We start from the raw sequence: 27,977 nt of genomic DNA, 5'->3' as shown, positions 1-27,977 counted from the left end.
TTTGGCCCTAATACTAGTCGTAGCTTTCATACACAATATTCAAGTGTTCAATAAAAACAAACAAAAAAAAGTATTCTCAATATCCATGGCTGCGTTCCAACTATTGGACTTTCCTGCGAGATCTGCGGCTCTCGCAGTGCGCGGATGGTCCTGCTCGGCCGTGATCGCGGTTTGGAACGCGGCCGCTTCTTCAGAGCACGAAGCAGCAGCAGCAGCAGCAGCAGCTGTCATGTGAATCAGCTGGACGAACAAGGAAGGAGATTAACAACAACAAGACCCCGCTTTTCTAAAAACCAGGGTAAAAAAAATAAATGTTTTTTTATTTATGGGTGAAAAAATATATAATGCATTGAAAGCTGGATTTGCACCAGCGTTTTTTTCTTGTAGCAAGCCGGGGTTTCATTTCGTAACAAGTGTGCAGAATTAGCCAGAGCTATCAACAGCTAGCCATTAGCCTCGAGTAAAACCTAAGTTTGCACACCATTTCGCTCACGGTGTCCCGGCCCCGTTGGTTTTATCTGTTGCAAATATTGCAAAAAAAGCTGTCTGCTGAGACCAGCACGTGTAATTTGGAGCATAATTTGTCTCAGGGAGAGAAGCTAAGGGGCCTGCATGCAGCCACCTTGCGAGGGGCATTTAAACCTCCTTCTCCTGCTGGCTGCAAACATTAAATCCCACCCCTCCACTATCGAAGGGGCTCATATTTAGGTAAAGTTTGGAAAGGGAAAGCATGAGCCTGAGGTTGTAGTGAAGCGGGTGAAGGGACTTTGTGTGCTGCTTGTGCAGCCATTGCTGGGCATCATAACAAAACGTAGGCTACAACAAAAGCCTGATTTATGGTCCTGCGTTAAATCGACGCAGAGCCTACGCCGTAGGCTCTGCGTCGATTTAACGCAGAACCATAAATCAGCCTAAAGACAAACACAGCCACACGCTCTCCTGGAGTATTAATAGTCAAACTAAGACCCAAGCCCAGATTAACTTGCACTTCAACCCGTTTATAATCATTTAGCAGCCGTGTGGGAAGGCTGGAACACTTATTAAACGCTTGCTGTAATGCATGTGTGAAGAGTATTTTCATTTGTTTGTTTTGTTTTCTACGCTTTTTCGTCTTAAACAAACTAACACTAATTCTTCCTTGGCTCGGATTAACGGATTACATAATTTGTCATGTTCACGTGGGTTGCAGTGAGGTGAGATTAATTAAAATGAGCTGAAGTGGAGTTTCACGTGGGGCAGTGGGATCCTTTGTGTGTTTAAAGTCGGAGTTGGGAGTGGGATGGGTGGATGGGACGGGACACACAAAAACCTGACAGCAAGGTTCAAATAATCATAACATTTGTTGAGTCTCTACCTCCATCTAGTGGAGAAAGGACAAAACCACCAGCCCCACGTCTGAAATCTGATCAGACCTCGGGATAATTGTACAATGTGGTGAAAGTTTCACAGAGGTGGAAAAAGTACTGAAAAATTGTAATTGAGTAAAAGTATCTTTACTTTGCTTAAATCCTACTCAAAGTAAAAGTAAAAGTACTCATCTAAAAATTTACTCGAGTAAAAGTACAAAAGTACTTCATTTAAAATGTAATTTGAGTAAAAGTTACTTTCAGTTATTTAATGCAAAAAAAAAGGATGAGTCACGAATCAAATTAATCAACTTCGAGGCGTATTAAAGTACACATCCACACTTGTTCGAGTACATTTTTTTAGATGTTGATGTCTTGAAGGCTGAAAGCTCCGCTCTGCCGGGCAGGCACATTTTACACTGCATTATAATGTTGTTGCCTTTTGTGCGTTTGAACGCGAATAAGTCTTCCAAGTTTGGCCAAGTGTTTTTGTGGTTTTTGTGGCTGGTTTCTGCCCGCATTTAATTTTTTCACCATAAATGTTGTACTCAGTAACGTGAGGGGGTTCAAATGTTGCAAAGTAAAATTCTTGGGTCAAAATGTACTTGAGTAAAAGTAAAAATTACATATTTCAAAAACTACTTAGAAAATTACAAATTACTCCTAAAAAGTACTCAATTACAGTAACGTGAGTAAATGTAATTTGTTACTTTCCACTCCTGAAGTTTCATATGTAGAGCTAGGACCCCTAGAGCCAAATGTCAAAAATACTGCCAAAAAACATTGGTGTAATTTTGGACTCTTAACTTTAAAATGGAGAAAAAAATAAATGCAGTTGTAAAATCTAGTTTCTTCCAGTTGAGGGTTTTGTCCAAGGTTAAACCCTTTTTATCTTTCACAAACTTTGAGAAAGTTACACACACCTTTGTGTCATCCCTTAAAGTGCTTTAGAAATAAACTTGAACTTGAAAAGGTGATTCGGTGCAACTAGTAGCAAGTACCAGAAGAGAAATGTTTAAACAGAAATGTCAGATTCAGCCGGTTCACATTTAAATGTCTGAGACATTCATAACTTCAGTATTTTTATCATATTGCTAATTTTCTGGTTTATGATTTGGACATAAATGTAGTTATTTTTGTATATTAAATATATATAACAGCACCTGAAACAGAGAATGAATGGCTGCCCACATGCAGACATTTTCTTGGTCCTAAATTGTATTAGTTGAACATTTTAGGTCACAAATTCTTCATTAGACATTTTTTGAGCCAGCTTCAAAGTTTCTTTTGGCAGTTCTTGTTTTATATAATAAAATCCCTCATTATCAGGCAGATCTAGTTTTCTAGTGCATAATAACCATCGTTAACTGCTAAACAGTTGAATATCAGGAGAGGTACGGACTAACAGAATCTTCTGGTTTATAACCTGATTTGGATACAAATGTAAAAAAATACAATTTATTCAACTGAGCAATGTTATCAAAAACTGATGTAGCAATATACATTTTTTATTTTATTTTTTTTAAAAGCACATGATATGAAATATGGTGGGTGATTTTTAAAGCAATGCTAAAGAGCTTTTTCATTTTACAATGTCAGTTACATTTGACGGTGTATCAAGTGCTCTTCTGTTCCCACCATGGACAGAAACCCCCCCAGAGTATATTCGGACTGCCGTCCAATTCGTTTTGCAAAAACTCCTCATAGCCTGATGGCACGATGTCACACATCAGCAATGATGAAACTAGCTCTCTGAGTTACAGTAGACATCATAATAGAAGTGACTAAAAGGCTGGGGATACCAATGACAGAAAAAAAAAAAAATTAAGAGTGACTGAACAAGGGAAAGTCTTACGACCATAAAAGCAACATAAGTTCCTTTGTATCACGTAAGTGTTCTTCAATCCAGGTCCTCGGGACCTTCTGCCCTGAATGTCTTTTAGATATTCTTCTGCTCCGACATACCTGACTCAAATTAGTGGGTCATTGACAGAGTTTTGTAGACCTTGAAAGCAAACCGCTGGTGATGCAGTCAGGTTTTGAGGAGAGAAACATGTAAAACGTAGCGCAGAGGGCCCTGAGGACTTAGAGGAGAACAATATTTTCAGATTTTTCTTTGAAAATTACAAAAAGGCAATCCTTTTCTGTTTTCATTCACCATATCCTTTTTTAATTCTGAAGATGTCGCCTAAGTTAAAGTTGATATTTTCAGAATGGACAGAATTTCTGCAATGAATCATTGACCCTTTTGTCACTAACAAAAACAACCAACTGAAAACATCATTTGAAAACAAAAATGTAAAAGATTGGTAGAATAAATGTTGTTTTTTGACACACATATCCATGTTCCTGTAACCCCCTCCAGGTTATAGCTGGTGAGCTGGCAGGATGGCGGGAGCAGAGGTGTTCGGCCCTGCAAACCCCACCTGCAAGATTATGACCTTCAGGCCCACCATGGAAGAGTTCAGCAACTTCAACCAGTACCTGGTGTACATGGAGTCCCAGGGAGCGCACCGGGCAGGCTTGGCTAAGGTACGTAGCTTGGTGGCCAGTCAAGGGTTCAGCTTCTGGACAATTTGCTTCATCTGATAAATCAAAATTATGAATGAATGAATGAATGAATTGTTTATTTCGGTTACATTACATTATTTGCAATTCAAACTGTGTGTGTGTAAATGACAAAACACTTTCAAAGAAGTTTACACTCATCAGTTTCACACAAAAAATAATAATAAACTCTGTAACCGAAAAAGGAATAGGCTGAAGCCAAAGCTTATATTTGCCTACCCTGTACTTTCCAACAGAAAACCCAGATTATCAGCAATATGAAAAGAAACAAAAAGAGAAATTTCCCTTTAAATTGTTCTGCTTAACCAAATTATACTTCAATCATTTAGCATTGTAATCCTTAATTATTTTACTTTTCAATACTTTTTTTAAAATTCAACAGAGATTTACACAGTTTCACTTCATCACTAAGTTGATTCCATAATTTGACTCCCAAAAATGAAACACATCTATATTTAACATTAGTCCTCACACGACATCTTTCAAAGACCCACAGCCTTCTTAAATTATAATTTGTTTCTCTTAATTTAAAGAAATGCTGAAAACAAGCAGGAAGGCTATTATTCTTAACTCGAAACAAAATTTCTAATGTTTTTAAATATACAATATCTATTAATTTTAATATGCATGACTCTACAAATAATTTATTAGTAGTGTCACGATAAGAAACTTTATTTATTATTCTTACAGCTCTTTTCTGGAGTTTAACTATAGGGTCTATATAAGTTCTATACGTATTCCCCCAAACCTCCACACAATATGACATGTATGGCATGATAAGAGAGAAATACAGTATGTGCAGACATTTTTTATCCAACAGATCCCTTGTTTTGTAAATTATACCAATAGATTTAGACAATTTCTGCTTAATATAATGTATATGTGGCTTCCAACAAAGTTTATGATCTATAATTACTCCCAAAAATTTAGTTTCATATACTCTTTCAATTTCAATTTCAACTCCACTTAGATTCAATTTAATTTCACAATTAGTTCTAGCACCACCGAACACCATAAATTCCGTTTTACTTTCATTTAATGATAATTTATTGGTATCAAACCATTCTTTTAACATGATCAAATCCCTCTCTGCTGTTTTCAACAATTCTTTAATGTCTGGTCCTGAAAAAAAATAAGTTTATAAGTAAATGGTTTGAGAACACAGTCCATTACATCTTTTATAAGTGTCATATCAATAGTATTATCATCGGTGGATTTCTTATTCTTAAATTATGAACATAGAGGTTCTCCTCTCATGAAGAAAAGAATAAATATTCGACTCATGAATCTTCCTTAGACCTTGGATTGAAATAATTTTTCAGTACAGAGGTTATTTTCAACAATACATCTTTTGCTCCTCTGTCATCTCCGCAGGTCATTCCCCCTAAAGGCTGGAAGCCCCGTCGTACCTATGATGATATCGACCAGTTGGTAATCGACGCTCCGATTCAGCAGATGGTGGCCGGCCAATCAGGGCTCTTCACTCAATACAACATCCAGAAGAAGCCTCTCAGTGTGCAGGAGTTCAGACGGTTGGCCAACAGTGACATGTGAGTGTTAATAAGCCGTTTTAGTCTCGAGAGTCTCCTTACAGTGTCACAAACATTATATCTGGTCCTGGCTGGAAATAAATGTAGTTATTTTTGTGTATTAAATATATATAACGGCAAATAAAACAGTGAATTAATGGCTGACATTTCCTTGGTCCTAAATTTTATTAGTTGAAAAATTTGGGTCACAAATTCTTCATTAGAGATTTTTTTTTTTGACCTAGCCTCAAAGTTTCTTTTGGCAGTTGTTGCTTTATATAATAAAATCCCTCATTTTCAGGCAGATCTAGTTTTCCAGTCCATAATAACCATCGTTAATGCTAAACACTTGAATATCAGGAGAGATACGGACTAACAAAATGAAGTTATTTTCTGGTTCTTGTGATATAAAATGTTTGTGTTTCGTGCTGCTAAAATGTCACTGTACAGTTTTCTTTCCGGCACCAAATATATTTTTCCTTTTGGTCACAGGTACTGCACACCTCGCTACCTGAATTATGAGGATCTTGAGAGAAAATACTGGAAGAATCTTACTTTTGTTTCACCCATATATGGTGCTGATGTCAGTGGAAGTCTCTACGACGAGGTAGATGGCTCCTCTTGTCTCGCGGTTTCTTTTTACTTATTCTCATCGTTGTTAAGCAGTCATACTCTGTAAGTTGATTGTGTTCTAGTTCAGATACTTTTTAAGAAATAATAGAGACAAACACTTTGGTAGAAGGTTCTTTTTTTTTTTTTGCTTTCAAAGTTACAGCTTTTGAAATTAAATGAAATTTATTCTTGCTTTTAATCCTGTTTTTGGCTCCAAAGATAACTTGAGTCTCTATGTAAATGAATGAACTTGGGAAGAAACTTGACATTTGATGGACTGGAGGAAACGCGTTATACCAGCAGGCAAAGCAGTCTTTCTTAAAATGTAATGTTAATCCTCATCGTGTATAACTGAGGTTTAAAACCAGCACTTAAGAGGCGTAGCACAGTTTCCACGTGTCACTTAAATATAGACTAAGTGATCATCTTTCCTCTATGCTTGCTTTGCCCATCATCATACTTTTATTATTATTTTTGCAATAATGTCATGTCTGCAAGTGCTTGTTTAGCTGAGGTTTGTGGAGCAGAATAATAATAATAATAATAATAATAATAATAATAATAATTATTATTATTATTATTATGGTGTTGGTGGTACAGATTGGATTTTGAGTATATTGCACAGCAACTATCACACCTCTGTCTCCAAATCCCAGGATGTAGAAGAGTGGAACATCGGTCACCTGAACTCCATCCTGGATCTCATCGAGGAGGACTGTGGCGTTTCCATTCAGGGGGTCAACACTCCGTACCTCTACTTTGGCATGTGGAAGACCACTTTCTCCTGGCACACCGAGGATATGGATCTGTACAGCATCAACTATCTTCACTTTGGAGAGCCCAAGTCCTGGTGAGTTAACGGCAGTGCTTATCAATGTGGTGATTAGTTTATTCACCGTAGTTCTGCTGTAATACGACAGATCCTCACCTCTCGGCTTCTACCCTGATTATCTGGCTTTTTTATATTCTTTTCTATGTGCTATTTTCACCATTGGTTCTATAACTTGAGGAGTTTCTTGCCCACTTAAGAGTGTTGCTCACGCAATTTCAAAGGTAAGGTGAGCTGTAAAGATGTTTTAATGTCTTTCCACGTATATTTATCCATCTGTCCGTCCATCCATCGCGTAAAGCTCAGCTCATCTGTTCAAACGCCCACCCAGTCCTCTTTTAATGGACGTCCCCTCAGAATCAGTTCATGATCATGTGGGCAGGGAAGACCTTCTTGGTTAAGCTTTGCCTCCTGAGTGGTTTCTGTCACAACTTTTAGGACCTAGTAAAAAAAAATGTAGCAACCCACCACTCAGGAGTTCTCACTGATGCTCTACTACTGTAAGGCATAACTGTCAAGTTTTGGATTTAAAAATGCGGGAAATTTTCCGCCGCTGTCCCACCAGCCCAACCGAGGTCCAGTATCTTACATTTTAAGACAGATTTGCGAGAAATCCAAAATAACTACCTGTCAAACATTTATAAACTACAAATATCTTCTCATAGCCTGATAGTTCTACCTTTGTTGACACTGAAATGCTGTGTACTTCCTATGTATGTAATTCCTATAATAGTCTCGATGAAAACACAAATGGGAATTAAAGCACATTTATTTATTTTAAATATTTTCAGTTTATATACACATTGATTGTCTTCAAGTGAAACATTTACATTTTCTTTTAATTTGTCATTTTCACTCATGTGGCTCTTTAATGCTGCTGATGGACGTCGGTCATTCCGCCGTTAGAGACACTAAAAACAAAGTTACACATCTTTCAGAACGCGTAACTGAGCCTCATCCTGCTCCTCTTTAGGAAAGTAAATTCGGTGATATTTACACAAAGTCTTCGCTTTTTGGGCCGAAATGTCTTCTCTCTGGTTAGCTTGCAGTTTCAAAATTATTATATTATAAAACGGGAAATTTACGGGAAAATACTAATACGGGAGGACGGCGGGAAAGAGGGGTAAAGCGGACAAAATGGGAGACTTGACAGGTATGCTGTAAGGATGAGAATCTCTTCAAGGAGTTACGGAGAGAACAAATTGAAAGGACGGCAGCTGACAAGGATGTGAATTCGAAGCCCTCTTCACGCGGCCTGTTGGATGCGTTCCTGGGGCGCCTCCATGTCCACGTGTAACGACAGAGACAATGTGAGATCCAAGTTGAGGCGTGGGTGAGATGTCGCTGAGCCAGTAATGGAGGTAGTCACAGAGCCGAATTAGTGCATGTGAGTGAGTGTAAGGGCCAGCTGGCACGCTGGAACACAGTTATTAAATGAAGACGCTATCATGAGGCAACTGCTGTGTGAAAACGGCTGCAGTGAGACAGGAATTGTGAAGGCTTTTTGTTGCATCTTATGTAATTTTGTTGTAAAAAGACTAGGGATGGGTGGTATGGACTAAAAAATGTATCACGATAATTTCTGGCATTTATCCCGATAACGATAAAAATGACGATTAAAAAAAAATACCAATTCAACTCCACCTTTTCAACTATTAATCTATCTCGCTCTCAGATCCGCCATGTTTGTTACACAAAAACATTATCAACGGGAATTTATCCTTTCTTTCTTTCTTTCTTTCTTTCTTTCTTTCTTTCTTTCTTTCTTTCTTTCTTTCTTTCTTTCTTTCTTTCTTTCTTTCTTTCTTTCTTTCTTTCTTTCTTTCTTTCTTTCTTTCTTTCTTTCTTTCTTTCTTTCTTTCTTTCTTTCTTTCTTTCTTTCTTTCTTTCTTTCTGGCTCATTTCCTTCCTTCCTTCTTTTTCCCTTCCTTCCTTCCTTCTTTTTCCCTTCCTTCCTTCTTTCCTCCTGCTCTCTCCTTCCTTCTTCCCTTCCTCTTTTCTCCCGTCCTTCCTCCTTTCCTTGTTTCCTTCTTTCCTTCCTTCCTTCCTTCCTTCCTTCCTTCTTTTTTCCCTTCCTTCCTTCTTTCCTCCTGCTCTCTCCTTCCTTCTTCCCTTCCTCTTTTCTCCATCCTGCCTTCTTTCCTTGTTTCCTTCCTTCCTTCCTTCCTTCCTTCCTTCCTTCCTTCCTTCCTTCCTTCCTTCCTTCCTTCACGTACGTTGTGCGTGGATTTAACACAGAACCATAAATCAGCTTTACACAAAAACTTTAACACACAAAAACGGGAATTTATCGTTTTTACCGTGAGATGACAAATTCTTATCGTGAGGAATTCTTTTGACGGTTTATCGTGAACGGTAAAATATCGCCCATTCCTAAAAAAGAGTAATGTTTGGACATTGCTGCTTTCAATACGTGGATTTACCAATAGTAGCCTTACTGGAAGTCGTATCTTTGTGGCGGAATTGTCTCTATAAACAGCCCTTGAGGGTTTCCTTTTTTTATCTCACAACAGAGATTTGATATTTTTAATGTTTTTTAAAACCCCAATTTAAGTTCAATTTAAAAATCAGTAAAATTGGTGTACAGGTTAGTTTCCTGCATCCGCTCCTAGGCCTTGTCCCGGTTCGACTTACCTGAGACACGTCCCCAAGAAGCCATGAGGTCGACATCCCCAGATGCCCGAACCACCTCAGCTACTCCGAGTCATCCTTTCTCTAAGGAGAGTCCGGCCAGAAGGAAACTAACGTCAGCTGTGTATATCTGTGATCTTGTTCCGTCAGAACAGTGTTCACCTCTGTTTAGAGTTTTAGGCTTTGCTGAGCCAAAACCTTTCACAATTGTGTTATGAGTCAAGGTGTCTAATATTTGAATCTACTGCCTAATTTACTTTAACGTCAAACTATAACTGTTATTCCCTTTTAATCACGTTGTGATGGGCATACTGAACCGGTTACTACTATCCATCCTGCAAACAAAGAAACTCATACATAGATCTATAATGTTTGCAGAAAAATCTACAAATGTAAGGATTAAGCTTCCTAAGAGTGGACATTAAAAAGAAAAATACAGAGTGGAGTTTAAAGTGTATAAAGAGTTGAGGAACTGCTGGACACGTGCATGGCTTTTAATCATTCTCACACACGTTTGCATCAGCAAAGTCCACCCGTGGCATTTTTTTTCTTACTCTGACGCCGTAATTTATAAATGAGTTGCAATATCATTCGATTTGCATGCTGATTCTGTTGCATATGGCGTGAGGGTTTAATTCCCTTGGTGCTTGTTCTCGCAACGAGGAGGAGTTCGCTGCAGTAAGTGTTGATTAGAAGAGTGTAAATGAGTATGGGAATACAAAAGGTGCAAAGCAGCGGCTGCAGAAATATATGATAACGGAGGGAGCGTGTATGGAGTTGTTTACCCCCCCAGAAGGGCACAAGTGTATGTTTTGATTTATTGGAAGAATAAAATGCAGCATTTTGTAACACAGATAATCATCATCGAGTATCTTCTTCTAGCTCAAAACTGCTGGATGTGGTTCGACCCAATATTGCAACTTTTCCTTCGCTTATTCTGTGACATCTAAAATATTTTCAGGTTCTTTTTAAATCTTGGGGATATTATTACTGGGTTTTCAATTGTCCAGATGCTGTACTTTTTTATTTGTTTCACCCGAGCAAGTTGTCCTTTCCTCATTTCTTGGAAAATACTTTATTGACCCGAGGGGAATTATTGTGATCAGCTCGCTCACGAACTATGACTTGGAACGGCTCTAAGAGGTATTTATGTAAAATCTCATAAAAATCTCACCCACGGGGAGGTAATGGTTGAAATAAACGAGGGGAAGAGAAAAATCGATGAAAATTGAGCTTTCTTATTATTAATTTCGTTGTTGCGGCGGCTTGCTCCATTTCCTTTTCTGCTCATTAGAGAACTGAACGCTGCAGCCTCCACAGAGATCAGTGGCACATGCTGACACAGAGCAGCCTCATCTGCCAAGTACACACACATGCATACGCTTATCATCCAGTACACACACCGATATGTGTGTGTGTGTGTGTGTACTTTCATCCTTGCTTTTCCGACAACTCGTCCAATCATAGGAGCAGCTTAAACACGCACCTCTTCTCAATCCAAGTCTCTCTGCCTTCTTCTGTGACCTCTACCTGAGGTTGCATTTCGCCTCTCTTACCCTGTCTTCATCCTGCTGCGTTAAGCCGAAGGATGATATGGTGACGGAAACGAGACAGACCCTGGGGGCGGATGGAGCTAGTCAAATGAAATGTCTACTCAAACCTTTGAGGGATTTTCTGTCAGGTTTCCTGCTGAGAACTTGAGGAATAGTTTTAAATTCAGGCTGCATCAGCAGCGTGGCACAAAAAAAATGCAGAATAATGTCATCGTAATACTTCCTGAACGCAGCAGCCAACAGTGATGGCTGTTTAGTCCTCGAGACTTGACTTAACTGGCAATCTGAGATACCTCAAAGACTAAAACATACTAGAAAGTCTATGTTGTAAAAGTGTAAAAAGCAGATTTTGCAGTGTTTGAGATATTAACAGTAACCTCTCTGTGTCCGTTGGGTGGCATTGAGTTGCACTTTTATTCTTCCCCACAGATATTCGTTTATTCACCACTGGATGGCAGTCTTGAAATTCTTTGAGACACTGAAGTCATTGTGAATGTGAATAAAAATAACTGCTTCATGTCTCCTAACAGGTATGCAATCCCTCCTGAGCATGGGAAGAGACTGGAGCGTTTGGCTACAGGTAAAATCAATATACCTGATGAAAATTATTATAGTTTTTATATATATATATTTTTTTTTTTTCTACCCTGTTGTTTTAAATGGAGCTGGGTGAATAATAGGTTGTTTATGGTAAGACAATAAACTGAGAGTGTGCTTGTGGTAATTAAGTGTACAAACTAATGACAAATCCATACCGTCTGTGGACGATTAAAGGTAAATTCAGTAATTAGGCATAAATTAGAAATCTAAAAACATCCCTGAACTGTGAGGAAAGGATCGCAGATAAAACGAAGCAGGATTTATCGGTTTTATTTCCTCTGAGAGATAATCATACAAAATGAAAATAACTGAAACCTTTTCATGTCTTTCATTAATTCACATTAATCAAAACCTTTAAACTGATCTACAAATGAAACAATGCGAGTATTAATCACCTCAAATGTTTCTGTACGAAGAGCAACACTGAAATATTCCACGATCATTCAACAAATTGATAAATGTAAAATGACTTGCCGACTACTTGAAGTGGATTAACAATTAAAAGAATCTTCTGTTGCTCAAATGAGTTAAAAAAAAAAAATAAAAAAAAATGCCATGTTAAATTATGCATCGTTTCTTTTCTGACTGGTTAAGTTTCGCTAATGATGTCTCGGTGTTTCTCGCTGTCAGGATTTTTCCCAAACAGCTTCAAAGGGTGTGAAGCTTTTCTTCGACACAAGATGACTCTAATCTCCCCTTCAGTGCTGAAGAAGTATGGGATTCCCTTTGATAAGGTAGAGTCTCAACCCCTTTGAAAAAATATTCACTTCTCCTTGTCTTGGCATTTATATGTGGTATCTTACCTTTTTGTCGTCAGAGCTTTATTTCTGGAGCTAAAATAAGCAATGACATGATGGCGGAAATATTCAGTGGTTTCCTATAACGATCTTATTTCTTTTCTGTTAGAGGCTTATTTCTGATCGCAAAAAGGACAAATTCATCCATCCCAATGATATATATATTTTTTTAGATTACACAGGAAGCTGGGGAGTTCATGATTACCTTCCCCTATGGGTACCATGCTGGGTTCAATCACGGGTTCAACTGTGCCGAGTCCACTAACTTTGCCACTGTGCGCTGGATTGACTACGGCAAGGTGGCCACACAGGTAACACTTTTCCCTCGGTCTAATTTGAAGAGCATCTTTCTTCAAGCTGCGAGCGTGTGTCTCCATGTCTCCCATGAGACATTTGACTGCTACTTCCTCTCCTCCCTCCAGTGCACGTGCAGCAAGGACATGGTAAAGATATCCATGGAGCCCTTCGTGAAGCGCTTTCAGCCGGACCGCTATGCCGCTTGGATGGTGGGCAAAGACTCGACACCCATCGACCACGTTCACCCCACTCCCGGAACGACGCCGGAGCTGCAGAGCTGGTTGCACCGGCGCCGCAGGACCAGGTCTCCGAACAAAGGGTACTCGATTATTTCTCGGACCATATTTCTTCTGTCTGTGCTACGTTTTGATGGATGCCGGTGTGTTGCAGCTGGCAGTGGGGTTTTTATCTGCTGTAGAAATACAAAATGCATTTGGATCTTGTTGTAATTTACGGAAGAGTATTAGGGCCATGCAGGAGAAAAAATATTTGAGAGGGGAAGATTTTTTTTTGTGCACTTCGAGAAAAAAGTCGAAATCTCGCCTTTTTTCTAAACATTTCAAATTTATTCACGAAATTTTGACTTTTTTTCTCGACATTTTGACTTTTTTCTCGAAATTGTACTTCAACATTAATCTCGACATTTCGACTTTTTTCTCAAAGTCCACAATAAAAAAAAATCTTCCCCTCTCAAATATTTTTTCTCTTGCATGGCCCTAATACTCTTCCGTAGTAATAAGATGTTTTCATCATTCAAAAAAGGCATGGCAGGTTTATTTGTATAGCACATTTTAGCAACAAGGCAAATCAAGGTGCTTTACACCACAAATATATGAAGAGTTAGGAGGAGAGGAAAATAAAATAAAGGTGCAGAATAAAGAATAGTCTAGGGACACAGCAGACCTGAGAGGTCTGGATGCTTGATATGGCAAGAGCCAAGTTACTATTTCAGCTAAATCACAAAAATCTGCATTCTCTTTGTCGCCTTCTTTATGAATTCATATTTTTTTTTCATCTAAATCTTATGAAATGTCTCGGTCCTCGTACAGCGGCAGCCACTCGCGTATGCGCTCCAAGCGTCTCAGGACCACCGAGGAGCCAGTTGGCCTGGATGGCGCCTCAGCACTAAATGGCAGCAAAAAGAAAGGGCTCAGTGGTCCATCTGCTCCCAAGGTGCGAAGGTCTGCCGCGGAGACAATTGGCAAGGAAGAAGAGGGAGAGAAGAAAAAGGAAGCCGAGGCCAAGCACAACCTGAATCAAATCTCTCTCCAGCTTTCTGGTAAGAGGCACAGATAACACTCGGATCCAAAAATTGTGCTGACTGTAGGGCTGGGCGATATGGACCAAAAGTCATATCTCGATATTTTCTAGCTGAATGGCGATACTCGATATATATCGATATTTTTTCTGTGCCATAATTGGGGTTTCCCCCAAAGCATTATAGCATAGCATCTCTGTTATTTTTTCTGAGGCAAACCCTTAAAAAAAACAGTCAGTTTTAATACAAAGCCTCGTGCCAAATGTCACACAGGTTCCTTTATTAACAGAGGTCTGCACAATATCAACATGTATAAAACAAATGAAATAAAAATAAACTGCCTGCATATATAGAAAATATATATATAAAAATGCTTCTTGAATAAAATAAAACAAATATCCCTTTCCTGCATAACAATTAAATTAAAATACACTGCAATTAATACAATGTAGACAGTAACAGGCAGACTTTTCCACTGAGGTTGACAGTTGTGCAAATAACAAAACATTTGTGCAAATCTCAAATAAAACATTCAAGTCAATTTGTCACAAAATAAGCTATATCAAAATCATAAAAAAAAAATATATATATATATATTTTTAAAAATCCATATAAACGATATTGTCTCGTACCATATCGCGTTTGAAAATATATCGATATATATTAAAATCTCGATATATCGCCCAGCCCTAGCTGACTGTGTGTGGAATTAGATTTTATGTGTGACTAGGACAGTTTTTTTGTTTGAAATCAAGCCATCGTTGATTAACTTAAATTCTTTGAGCTAAAATTGGGAACCAATTCTCTTTAACATTAATGGTTGCTTAAATTCATCTTTTTATCTTCAACAGGTCCTTGCAGACAAGTGTGTGTTGTCAAAGTAAATCGCGTCGAAGGCAAAAGTCTGGGGATTTCAAATAAGGATGCACCCTGCAACCCCTCTGATTCACCCGTGACGAGTGATTCAAAGACAGAAACTCCTGCTGACCCTCAGCATCTATCTGGGACAGGAGCTAAAAGCAGGACTCCTGAAGGACTCGAATCAACTCACGAGACTCCTCACGCGCACTTGGGAGTTGATGAGCCGAGCTCTCCTGAACCACAAGAGCTCTCAGCTTGTGACGACTCTAACAGGATTCATCCCCTGGAAGCCAGCAATCTCAGCTCATCTTCCCACACAAATACTTCGTGTGACACTGTAAAAGACTCGTGTCCCTTTGACACGAGCGCTCCGTTATCCAGTCCCTCGTCTTTAACGTCTAACACTGGCGGCAGCACGGAGATGGCTGCCAGGAATTACACTAATGCCGACGAAACAGAGAAAATGGACACAGTTGTTGAGCCTAAACCCATTAAACCACACTCCACTACGGAAGCACTTTATGATTTTAAGAGGAGTGAGCCAGCAGAGGGAGATGGCTGCACATCGACTGGCTCTTGCTTTCCCTCGCCAAAAAATGTCAGCGTTGGAAAAGGCAGCACTGAGCAAAGCCTTTTCCCTCCTCTTCTGCAGCAGGATGCGGTGGATATGCCACAACTCACTCCAGAACCAGCCGAGAAGGTTGAAGTTTGCCCGTTGCCGCCGGTGCTAACCCAGGAGATGCCCTCTCTAACCCCTGCTGATGACAAGCTCCCCAGTTTCCCAAAGTCTACATCATACAGCCACCAGATTGCACCTGTGCTTCAGAGGGAAACGCCAACTGGCTCCCAATTCTCGCATGAAGCCAAAGAGGAAAAGAAGAGAAAGAGTTTAGGGCTGCCAACAGAGTCTCGCGGAGCAGAGGATGCCAGCAACTGGCATTTAATTCCTACGAATAATTGTGGAGAGGCAGCAGCGTCTGGTTTAGGAGGAAACACAGCTCATTTGACTGCCAGTGGTTTGCACAAAATAACATCTGGTGGTGTCCGTGAAACGTTAATATCTGCAGTCGCTCCAGAAAAGGATCAGTCGGAGCTGGAGAAATGCACTCCTGGACAGAGTGATGTAACCGTTAGCCAGCTCGTTCATAGGACTGCAACTCAAAAAAAGCCAGATTCAAGTGACTCCAAAGACCGAGGTCACGCGGACAGGTCGATCAGTTCGAACAGTGCTGGTTCACTGTTGTCTTGCAACTCAAACAACGGCCTCCCAGCCCCCGTCCCGCCTCCACGCACGCACAACGACAACCACTCAGCATTACAAGTCAACCAAAACACTACATGCTCCTCTTCCCATTGTACGTCCCAGAATGTATACATGGAGTCCAAAACCTTTTCCAGCAGCATCTGGAAAAACTTCAGCTCCCAGGGTCCCGCAGTTCTCACCCAGAGTCTGCCCCCGGAGCTTCCTTCGGACTTCTCCCACGACCCTCTACCGTACACCATGTGGACCGAACCTCAGTGCAAAGAGGTGACCGACCTGGAGGACGCAGCACAAGACCTCCATCAAGCACAGAGCCAGGACGATGAGGGCGGACCTCTGACGTGGGCTCAACTCGAACCCACGTCGCTTCTTTCAGACGGTGCTATCGAACCTCTGGGACTCTGCAGAGATTATGAGCTGCGAAAGCAAAGGCAGGCGCAGGAGAGTTTACACTCGGACGCGGCATCGTCGCCCGTCGAGGCCGGCGGGGGAGAACAGGACGGACTGTCTGAAATGGACGAGGGGGGATCCGACGGTGAGGATGGAGAGAGGCAGAGCAGTGCAAAAGAGGAGAGCAGCACTGAGTCATCTGAGGATGAAGAAGAAGAGGGAAATGATACGAGTGCTTACGAGTGTGATGAGTCAGGCCTGGAACCCGGGGAGGTCTGTGCTGTGAGTGTTATTTACACATAATTATGGTGGCTTTAACATTTACTCAGCCATCAAACAAGTACACATTATTAGCGCCTGTAAAACGCTCCAATAACGTCTCAACTGTCTTTGCCAGTACCCGACCCTTTCAGAGAAGAGGACCACTAAGAGCTGGCGTCACCCACTCAGGAAACCCACTACAAGAGCTGTGCCCACTGCTGTCAAACAACAGGCTGCCAGCGACGAGGGTGCGCACATTCTCACGCAAACACGCCCACACGGTTCATTGAAAGTTATTGCAACGGTTTAGCTTTTTAAAAGGATATTCAGACAGTGATGCATGTGCTCATTATAAGCCGTGCGTATTCCTACTCGTTTCGACGAAAAACCCAGGGACATTTCCTGTTGTGGTTTGTGCTGGATAGTGGGTGGCACCCGGCCAGTAACCATAATCCTTTGACTTCTTATGGTTGGATTGCAGTGAACCAGAACACAGCTGCCATAAATTTATTTTAGATTGAGTCCATAGTCTGAAAAAACCCCGAAAAAACATATTTTCTTCATTAAAGGTTTTATATCTGTACCTAGAAATAATAGAATATAACCGTCTTTATCTTCTGTTTAGCATACCATAGGTTTATTAAGTATATGCTCTCTCTCAAAGTGCTTTATTCTCATTTTCCCCTGTGGTCAACATTCCCCCTCCATATTTTCCAATTATATGCCCCCCCCCCCGCCCCCCTAAATGATTTCTCTGACGGCAATGCACACACAAACCAGACAGATTTAATTATCAGGCTTACCACAGTACAATGACCTTGTGATGGATAATCTACTTGTTTTCATGGTTTCAATAATGCGTCGGGGAGGGTGCTACTTACCACTTACAAAATCACATATACCCGCACGGTCGCGTTTATCATCTCCACGGTTTGTGAAAAAGGGATGAATAATTCAGCAGCCACTGTCGTCGTTTATCCCCGAGTAAGAGATGACAATGAACCAGCCGGAGCCACGAGACGCCCGTTTCTCGTCCCGACGACAACAGCCTAATTGTTTGGGATGATTTTGGTAAACAAAGAGGTGCCTGTTCTGTGAAAATGTTGTTCTGCAGGAAATTGTCCACTTGGGAGGGATTAGTTTGCGGCAAGTCTAAAAGTGTGGGAATGCTGGAAAAGTCTGTTACGACGGCGGCGCAATGTGATGTTTCTGTTAGCAGGGACGCGATAATTTCAAACTCGAATCAGGCGTAGTCTGATAAGAGGTTAGCACTTGAAGTTGTGGGAATCATCACTTCATCTGCTGTAAAAGATGAAGAAGATAAACAGTTTTCCAGTTCATTTGTTGCTGCACTTTAAATTCCTAAAGAAACAAGTTTAAAACACCATTAGGACGTCACCTGCCGTAACTTATTGGAGTTAACATTTTTGAAAAAACAGACTGAGCAAATGGTTCATGCAGTTTCTACCAACTCGTTAACATCCCTTCAGGAAATTGAAATACCTTGGACGTTCCTGGTAGCTGCAAATCCCTCAAATGGCCACATTTTTGGTCGATTGCATGTCGTCCTCTTGTGTGATTATTTTCTGGCTGATATATCTCGTATATTCACTATATAACTGTGTGTTTGTAATAATCAGAGCCCCCAGAGGCGAGCTTGGCCGAGGAAGAGGAGCAGGAAATGGAGGCATGGGCAAAGCCCCTCATTCACCTTTGGCAAAACAGAAAGAGCTGCTTCACAGCGGAGAGGGAGTACAACGCTCACGCGGCCACCATGCAGCCGTACTGTGCTGTGTGCACGCTCTTCATGCCTTACTATCAGGTTAGTTTCACTGGATTTGTCTGGCTATAATATAGATGGGAACACTGAGAAAAATAATAATTTTGTTAATCAGACTAAAAGACAAGGCAAGACAAGTTTATTTGTATAACATAATTCAACAAGGTAATTCAAAGTGCTTTACATCAACATTAAAAGCGGCAAGACACAATTAAACAGTAAATAACAAATAAAATGATAAGAAAAGAGGTAAAATAATAAAAAGCACAAGTTGTTAAAAAGAAAGGGCAGTAGAGTGCAACAGGTACACATCTCATTCTTAAAATGGCAAGAATGACGTTTCTATACGGTCAAAACGTACAAAGACCGGGTCAAATACAGTATTACAGTAATCTGTAACAATTCGTACGGGGAATTAAACCAATTTGACAATTCTATGCCACAATGCCTGTTTGCAGGTTTTATTTCACACAACTGACGAGAAACCTCATAGTAAAATCAAAAGTCATCTGAATTTCGAACACAAACAAAAATAGTAGAGCTGGTTATCATCACTGACCTCCCGATACGATACGATTCCGATACACTAGGTCCCAAGACGATACGATATCCGATACGATTCGATATCGATATTCTGGTTACAATAAGGGAATAACATGATCCTTCCACGCGCCACGTCCGGCCAGAGAAACCCCACCCTGCCTGGTGAAAAGAAGCAGCCTGCTCACTCCTCAAGTAAGGAGGAGACTTGAGCTCAGTGCAGGGCCTCCCGGGGTTGGTAGATGGAGCAATGCCCAGGACTGACTTAGGTAGGAGCACTGGGTGATAAAATGGGGGAAAAAATTGGGATTTAAAAAAAAAAAAAAAAAAATTTAAATCGATACTTGGATTTATGTATCGATAATCGTTCCTACACATGCATATCGATAAAATATCGATATATCGATATTTTTAGCCCACCCCTAAAAAATAGTGCAGGTTTGAGATGAGTCACATCTGGAGATGGTTTCAACATTTTGAGTTGAGTTGTTCATCTGCGATCTCAAACTGTCTTTTGTGTCATCTGCAATGTGACACAAGCGATGACTACATCTACCAGAGTGACGGGGGAGTCCTCTCCCATCTAGCCTCAGGTCTCCGTTAGGTAACAGCTAACCCGCCCTGGTACTGACGTACCAGCGGAGACAGCTGCCAGAGAGACGGGTCGGCACCGAGGCGTCCTCCGTCTCCGACACGTTCCTGCACCGCAGCTTCACATAACCGTTTGCAACAGCAGCGAAGCCAGTCAACCACTCTCTCATTTATATCTTGCACGTTGTCTATCTATGCATGTACATTGCCATAGCAACCAGAGGGATTAGAGAACATTACCCACGGAAATTGAATCTGATCACTTGCAATAAAACTGAGTTGAAAATCTAATATGCTAAAAGTCAGATTTGGGCTGGAAGCAACAACGTGGACTTAGGCCCTGTCCCAATACTACCACTACACCTAGTTTTCATCCCTACCCCTAAATTTTGTGCGTTCCCGTGAGGGTAGTGGTGTCCCAATTCCTCTTTCCACCTAGTGGGAGTGAAGAAAACTAGTGTAGTGGCTATGAATCTATCCCTACGGATCGAGGGATTTCCAATGCTCACTAGTTTGATCTAGGGACAGAAAAATTTCCCTGATGCTTTTCGTCGTCATTTGCGGACTGAATCAAAAAAAAAAAACATGGTGGACATTTCTTATTTTTTAGTGAATAAAATCAATATTTTGAGTTAGTTTCTGCATAAAATTGCGTTTTGATTACATTTCTAACGCCGTAGGCTCTGCGTTGGTGTAACGCAGAACCATAAATCAGCCTTTATTCTGGCGTGATCTTCGGCAAACCCATAAATCCCATAAATCAGCTCCGGAGCCGGCAGGCAGAAATCTCGAAATTTTCGGAGCAAATTTCTTAACGGGCGTAGCTACAACTGTTAGATTTCATCTATTAAACCAACATTTATCTTCCTAAATGATTTATTTCAGCCAGCAGTAATTCTCAACAGAGCTGCAGGTTTCTCCCCCGGGACGTCGTACTACGTCTGTACTCCGGCTGCTGCTGCTTCGAGCCGGCGGCTCTTATCATCTCCGAAAACATCGGGTCAAATTTCTTAACAAGCGTTATTTTGATAAACTGAGCCCAGGTTGGGGATCTTAACGGTTACTTTTACGCCTGAAAAAATATAAAAACTTAATAAAGTGACACATTAACAGCGCTACAGCTGAAATTAAAACAGCTTTTGGCTCTCAGCTTCCTGATTAGTGGTGGTGCTGAAAAGTAGGAGTAGTGGGAATATTGGGACAGGCCCCTGGGAAGATTTCAAGTGCCCTAAAATCTGTCCCTTCTTTTTTAGGGGTAGTGAGAGTGAGGGAGGGCTAGTGGTAGAAAGTAGGGCTAGTGAAGAAAAGTAGGGGGTGTATTGGGATTGGGCCTTAGTCAGACCCAAACTAGCCTATAGGTGCTCTTACCCATGATTTATAGTTCCAGCACTGGGGGCCGATACGAAGGTAACAGTAAGCTGGTACCCAGATGAAGAGGCCGGTTACAACAGAGGATAACATCCGAGGATGATCTGCCCCAAATTTATTTATTTATTTTTCCTCCAGGAAAGTTAGGAGGATGTCAGTAAAGTTATGTTAATCCTGTCAGGAGCATACTGTAGTGATTTTGCATCGATCCACCCTGTTATCGTCACATCTTACAGTTTCTCAGCTCCCAGCATGCCCTAGTCCAGAGAGAAATGTTTGGATTTCTTGTTTGCATACTGAATTTAATTAACTCTGCACATACTTGTTAATGTTGCTTGCCGGTTCTGAACAACACCACAAACATTCTTGGAAAAAAATAATTAAAAACCCCACAGGCCAGTCACAAGGTGTCATAATTAGTTCTATTAAAGATAAATCTGATGTTTGTAATAACATCTGAACAGATTTGATCTGCAAGGGCCCTTTTTGAAAATACATACATATACATACAACACAGATGACTACACCATTTCCTGTAAGTACCTCACAGTATTCTTGTAATTTTTGATTTGGTTAAAATGTAATCCAGGCTGACAACTTTGATTGCCAATGATTCGGAGTAATGTTATGCACTCCACCTTCCCTTTCAGTAATCCAATCTACTTAGCTCTCAAGAGAAAGCTACAAAATTACCCAGTCTCTTTCTCATTCAGGCCGAAGACAAAGCCGAGGACAGTAAATCAATAACGGCTCAAGACGCCGCCGAATCTTCACCCCCAACGGAGGGCCCTCAACTTCCCTGCAGAGGACTGAAGAGGACCAAGCCCCTGGTCCCGGAGATCTGCTTCTCCTTCCGAGAGCAGAACTGCCCCCCGACGCCGACCAACCCCCTGCTGCAAGAAGATGGCACGTCTCCGCTTCTCTACTGCCACAGCTGCTGCCTGCAAGTCCATGCAAGTACGTACTGCAGCACGTGTGATAAGAACATGGCAGGGTTTATTAACCCCCCCCCAGACGAAGCAGCTCTGTTTCTATAAGTTTTCTTTTTCTTTCTGGTGGGTTTGTTATGGCACGTTTCCACTAGCACCTACTCGGCTCTACTCATCTCAGCTCGGCTCGACTCAACTCGGCCTGGTTTCTTTTCAGTAACAATTCAGTACCTGGAGCAGAAGTAGGAGGTTGGAGCAAAGCTGCTGTGACGTATTTGATTGTGTGATCTAAACGAAGAAAACAACAACACTAAAGATGTAGAACCTGGAGGAGATGATAGATGTGCTGCTGGGCCTGTGGCTTGTGTTCGATATCAAGTTTAAAAAAATGAGAGAAGCTTCAAGCGGCGACGCTTTTTTTTCTTTTTTAAACTTTGTTTTTTATTGATTTTTCACATTTTGCACAATACAAAAACCAAACAGCCACACAAGAAAACAAAAAAAACAAAAAACAAATTGAAGTCCTGTTGGGAGTAGCATTCCTACATGGTCATTTGTCGGTTCCCTGTTTCGTCCTCTGTATCTGGTGATCCTTCAACAGTCTTTGTCGCTGTACCAGGTCTTGAAAGATGTCCACTTCAGCCATTTGTCCTCCAGCTGCGTTTCTTGCAGTCTTAAACGATGTGTCAGTTATTCCATTACATAGATTTCCTCTATTATCTCCATCCATTGTTCCTGATTCGGAGAGTCCACTCTACCCCATTTCCTTGTGATAGCTTTTTTACCCGCTATTAACAATATTTTTACTAGGTACCTATCCCCTGCATGTACACTTTCGTCTGTAAAATTACACAAATAGAGTACCTTACTGCACATAGGGATCTCGCGGCGACGCTTTTGAATTATTTTAGTTCATCTCGGCGCTGCTGAAAAGTCAGTTGGTAGCCGCGAGCAGCTATGAAGTGACAGAGCCCCTGGTGGATCTGGTCGTTCCTTATCGCCCGTCTAGATCCCTTTTTAATTCTCTCTTCAGCCACCAGGTTTAGGAACATCTGCACCTCAGAGTTGGATCACCAAACAGACTTTTGCGCTGCCGTTGCTGGTCAAATAAAATAAACAAGAAGCCGTCAGAGTCGCTCTTTCGCTGATTTCCGCCTCCTGACTCAGACGTCTGACTCCCAACCCCCCGACCAATCGGTGGCCTGTAGTGTGATGACGTCAGATGCAGCCGACTCAGTAGTTACAGAAAAAATATCTACTCGGCACGTTAGACCCCTAGTGGGAAAGCGCCAAACCTAGGCGAGTCTAGTCGGGCTGAGTAGGTACTGCTGGAAAACATTAGAAGGCCAGTGGGTTTAATTCCTTGATCTCCAACCCCTGCAACCTCTTTCTGTGGTGCAAAGCATTTTATTTCCCTCGTCAGCCAAATGAGGGTGAATCCTGTGTTCCTACATACTTCCTGTTCATAAACTTAGAAACAAGCCCCACATACACGTTCCTCTTTGTTGAACAACATTCACTGATAAATACAAATATACATTATACATTATTACAATCCCTCACTGACGCATAAGCAGCCCTTCTTTCCTTTTTCCCCATCAGTCACACTAACTTTAGAAAGTCTTAGTCGCTGAGTCACATCTGCAGTTTTAGCATGGCACTGCTTTTCCATAAGTCCGTATCAATCATTCATACTTGTGTTGATCCCACTGCGTATTTCACTCCGCATGGTTTAGGGTGTTACGTATGTGGTGCGTTTGCACGACATCTGCACTACATTTGTATTTACTTAGTTTGTGTGAGTGCGAGGGAGCAGGAGATGAAGTGTGTGCCATTCGACACTGATGACAAAGCCACAAGTTTGGTTTTGAAACGCTGGAATAAGTAGAAGTGTATGCAGCTTTCTCTCCGCGCCGCCGCTTGAACTTTGGAAAGGAAACAGAGGTGGGCTTAGGTTTTATTTTTGGTTTTGTGATGGATAGTTGAGGAAAAGAACGGAGACGTACACCCATACACAGACGTAAATTGTTTCAAACAAAAAGAGGGGAAAAAAGAAAGAATCCCCCTTGCGTGTACGTCTAAAACCTCTGCTGCATGGATCGTAACGTGCTGCCAGCTTTAAAAAGAATCCCATTTATTTTTCTGTTTAAACTCGGCAGCATTAGTCATTTTTTGTAAAACGGTTAACCAAGAAAACAGACGGGGAGGAAGCGTCAGTATTAACATAATGTTAAGAGTTTGAAATAAACAATTGATAAACCTGCACGCAACGTCTCTGTACTCTGGTTGCCCTTTTTCTATCTTTAGCACACACACACACACACACACACACACACACACACACACACACACACACACACACACACACACACACACACACACACACACACACACACACACACACACACACACACACACACGCATGCAGTCGCACAGACCACCAAGATCTCAGGTTCCACTTAATCTGCAGTTTTCTGCATGTCTACATGCAACAAAACCAGATCAGCACCAGTCAAGGATCTGGGGAAACAGTGTTGCTGTGGCTCTGTGACAGTCTGTTGTGACTAGTAATTGACTTACGAGTTCCTGTCAAGCCTTTCTGATTTCTGTTGGTCATTTAATGCCATGTAACTAGCGTTGAGTTTAACCCCCTGAGCGGTTCTGGATGTGAGTAAAGAGGTGACTATTATTACTGCAGCTGATTGTCTCTGTTTCCATCTCTAGGTTGCTACGGCGTTGCTGCAGAAGACATCGGTGAACAGTGGTTGTGTGATCGCTGCACAGAAGGAAGCTTCGCAGCAGTAAGATGGTTCATGTCTTTGGTCTTATTCAGCTTTGCTTAAACTTTTATTCCCAAGGGAAACATGCTGCCGGAACATTTATAAGTCGAAGTCGCAGGCTTTCAACTGCAAATACAATAATGTGTATCAATGTATTATGCCTTCTTTTGAAACCTATGTCAGGCAAATACAGCCTCAGTCAAACAAGGATGGCAATATTTATAAAGTAAAAAAAAAGAGGAAAATAAATCACAATAGACAATACCAAATACCCCCATGTTTCAGTACATCTTTGTGGTGGACTTTAGGCCCATTTTTTTTATCACAATGTCGCTTTGGTTCATTGAGATTCTCGCCATTTATTTAAGCAAAGCTTTTTTAAGTTCCCTTAAGTTGTGAGCGGAGCTCCCAGTCTAGATTGGGTTGAGTTCTGGACTTTGGTTAGCCCATTTCAGAGCCTTGATTCTTTTATTTTTTCAGCCACTCTGATGCAGAGATTCTGGTGCTTCAACCAAGCTTTAGCCGCTGGACAGGTGGCCTCACATTGGCCTCCAGAATAATCAGGTATACAGAGGACTTTGTTGTCCAGATGCCCAGGTCCTGTGGTAACAAAACACCACCACATGATCACCCCTTCTCCCCCGTGGGGGTCTGAAAGGTTTCTGGTGAAATGCTGGGTAGAAAACTCTACTTTGGTGTCATCTGTACGGAGGACGTTGTTCCAGAAATCTTGTGGTTTTCTCAGACGCAGTCTTTCAAACCCTATTAATGCTTTCTCCTGGTAACTCACCCAAATAAACCATACTTGTTCAGTCTTCCTCTGGTTGAGCTGTCATGCACTTTGGCAGTCAATGTGCTGAGTCAGCCCTGTTGGGCTCAGATGTGGGTTTGTTTTTTGGTTTTGTATGTCTCCGACTCCGACCACTGCATTGTCCAACCTTGGGGCAAATTTGCTGGGATGTCCACTCCTGGCAAGATTTGCAAGTGTCTTTTTAGTGCTTTCCACTTTTTTTTTTTAAACTTTTTATTTTCAGTTTTATAATACAGAATTTTATGTGCTGTAAAAACATGACATAAATCAAACAGCACAGAACATACAGGTCACCGAAGGGGGTGTATTATGGTGTATCGAAAAAACAAAACCAAAAAACAGATATTGTTCTCGGTAATAAAGGGTTACTATAGTTCCTGGGTGTGAAAAGAGAGGCCATCCAGCCATGGGTGCGAGTCCCTCCAGTGTACAGTAAGTCCATCCAATATGCAGAGTAGGGAAGGTGTCTTGTCAGATAAATCCATAAGGTAAAAACCAGTCAGGGGAACAAAGTTGTTAAAACAATCGTGGGTAATGACGTCAACAAGGAAATTTCCAATGCCAATGTGATTTCCAATCAGTCCAAGATATTAAGTGACAATAAACATCCATCATAGTGTAGAAATTAAACATTAAACACTGGGGGAATTGCTCTATAACAGTCTCTCACTCATATACTTTAGCCATTTCCCCCAATATTTCTGGAGTGCTTTCCACTTTTAAATAATCTCCCTCACTGTAGAACGTTGAACTCCATATTAATCGGAAATGGGTTTGTTCACCCTTCCCAGATTGATTCACAGCAACAATGGCTTCTCCAAGACCATTGCTTATGTCTTTTCCTCTTGGGTTTGTCATATCCAAAAGCTCTAGACCAGCAAACTGCCAAAATATCTGCTTTCACGGAGGTCTGTACATCTGCTGCCGATAAACTCATCAGGGGCTGATTATCATCTATCTGCAAGCGTACCCTCTTTGCCCTCAAAAATCTTGAGACATAGTATTAAAAGCGGGTGTACTAACTTTTGCACGCGTTAACACACCTTTACTGCGGTCACTAACGTCTCTCTCTCTTTGCTCTCAGGAATGCTGTCTCTGTAACCTCCGAGGTGGAGCTCTGAAGAAGACCCAGAACAACAAGTGAGACCTGCCTCTGCTCAAATATTACTTCAGCGTATATCTCTAATCTCCAGAGCTTTGCCAAAGGGATCGGCGGTGCATATTAATCATCACACCGTACTAAATGCGCGTTTGTGTGTAGATGGGCTCACGTGACGTGTGCGGTAGCGCTGCCAGAGGCGAGGTTCAGCGACGAGGCCAAGAGGAGTCCCATCGATACCAGCAGGATCCCCATGCAGAGATATAAGCTGGTGAGAGGACACACACACACACTCACACACACATGCATACACATAGCCCTTGAGGACTGGCCTGATCTAATTAATGAAGTGTTCACAGTCCTAATTACCAGTCTGAGACGAACATACCCACAATGTAAGTGAGGTAATTAACCACTAGTTGGTGGGAGTCAGGGCTTTCTGTGGGTTGTAGTTTTTCCTGTATGTATGCAAGTACATGTCTACCTCCATGTGTGTATCTGTGCCTTTAGTGTGTGTGTGTGTGTTGGCGTAATGAGAGCGTGTGTCTCAACAGACCTGACACGCTGCCATGACAGTTCAAGCTCTCTGGGCTGAAGGCCTTGTGATGGCTCAGCAGAAAGCGTTTCACAAGCACTTTCCGACCTTAGACGGATAACAGAGAGCTTGTACCGTTTGTCAAGTCCCGTTTATTGTCCCATTGTTTCAGGATTTACTGTCGAATGAAAAAGGGGAGCCGAGGCGTTTTTAAGAGGATGATGGATCACACGCTGGGACTCCCTAAAACGCTCCTCAAGAGTTGAAAATATGTTACTTGACAATCTTCTATTAAGGTTCCTCAAAAACACTGACATCCCTCACAGCCGTCGAGAACAAGCACATTTAGGTTTTCAGCTCCGGACTCGTTCCAGAGTCGTTAAAGATATATTCCTGCACCTACACTGCGTCCACTAAGCTGGTGGAGGCAGTGACATTACCCGCAGGGTATTTACAGGACATGGTTTATATCTTCACACACCACACTGAAATTAGGCTCATTTGGATTTGAAAGCACAACCACAAAGTTGTCTTTTTTTTTTTTTTTTTTTCTTTATGTATCCACGAGCCAAAATGTGAAGGAGTGACTGGAAAAGGCAGGAAGCTCGTAAAAATCTCCAAGATGACGGCCAAAAATCGGAGGACCTGACTTTCTCTTTGAGAAAACACGGCTTCCTGGCTTTAGCAGTTAAACACTGAATATGTCATCGCCGGTTTAAGCCTATATTGGATTTTAGTTAGACGGGAAAGC

The 27,977-nt window shown here is 41.4% G+C and overlaps 1 protein-coding gene across 6 annotated transcripts in view; it reads left to right on the top strand.

The window, feature by feature from the left end:
- The first annotated feature begins 206 nt into the window (after positions 1–206).
- kdm4c (lysine (K)-specific demethylase 4C) overlaps positions 207–27,977 on the top strand; it is a 44,713-nt gene continuing 16,942 nt past the window's right edge. For 5 of the 6 annotated variants that reach the window (XM_061716307.1, XM_061716285.1, XM_061716041.1 and 2 more), the window contains exons 1-17: positions 207–298; positions 3,712–3,878; positions 5,289–5,464; positions 5,936–6,050; positions 6,712–6,905; positions 11,599–11,648; positions 12,299–12,402; positions 12,639–12,776; positions 12,888–13,081; positions 13,812–14,041; positions 14,872–16,814; positions 16,930–17,041; positions 18,434–18,615; positions 21,786–22,029; positions 24,726–24,802; positions 26,677–26,732; positions 26,854–26,962. In XM_061716307.1, coding sequence (XP_061572291.1) covers positions 3,735–3,878; positions 5,289–5,464; positions 5,936–6,050; positions 6,712–6,905; positions 11,599–11,648; positions 12,299–12,402; positions 12,639–12,776; positions 12,888–13,081; positions 13,812–14,041; positions 14,872–16,814; positions 16,930–17,041; positions 18,434–18,615; positions 21,786–22,029; positions 24,726–24,802; positions 26,677–26,732; positions 26,854–26,962 — 4,068 coding nt within the window. In that variant the 5' untranslated portion in view covers positions 207–298; positions 3,712–3,734. The remainder of the gene's footprint in view (positions 299–3,711; positions 3,879–5,288; positions 5,465–5,935; positions 6,051–6,711; positions 6,906–11,598; positions 11,649–12,298; positions 12,403–12,638; positions 12,777–12,887; positions 13,082–13,811; positions 14,042–14,871; positions 16,815–16,929; positions 17,042–18,433; positions 18,616–21,785; positions 22,030–24,725; positions 24,803–26,676; positions 26,733–26,853; positions 26,963–27,977) is intronic. The other variant, XM_061716127.1, reaches the window with a different exon arrangement.

This window comes from Cololabis saira, chromosome 1 (genome assembly GCF_033807715.1).
Source record: "Cololabis saira isolate AMF1-May2022 chromosome 1, fColSai1.1, whole genome shotgun sequence".
NCBI classification, from domain to species: domain Eukaryota; kingdom Metazoa; phylum Chordata; class Actinopteri; order Beloniformes; family Belonidae; genus Cololabis; species Cololabis saira.
This window is presented reverse-complemented; position numbering and strand designations above follow the sequence as displayed.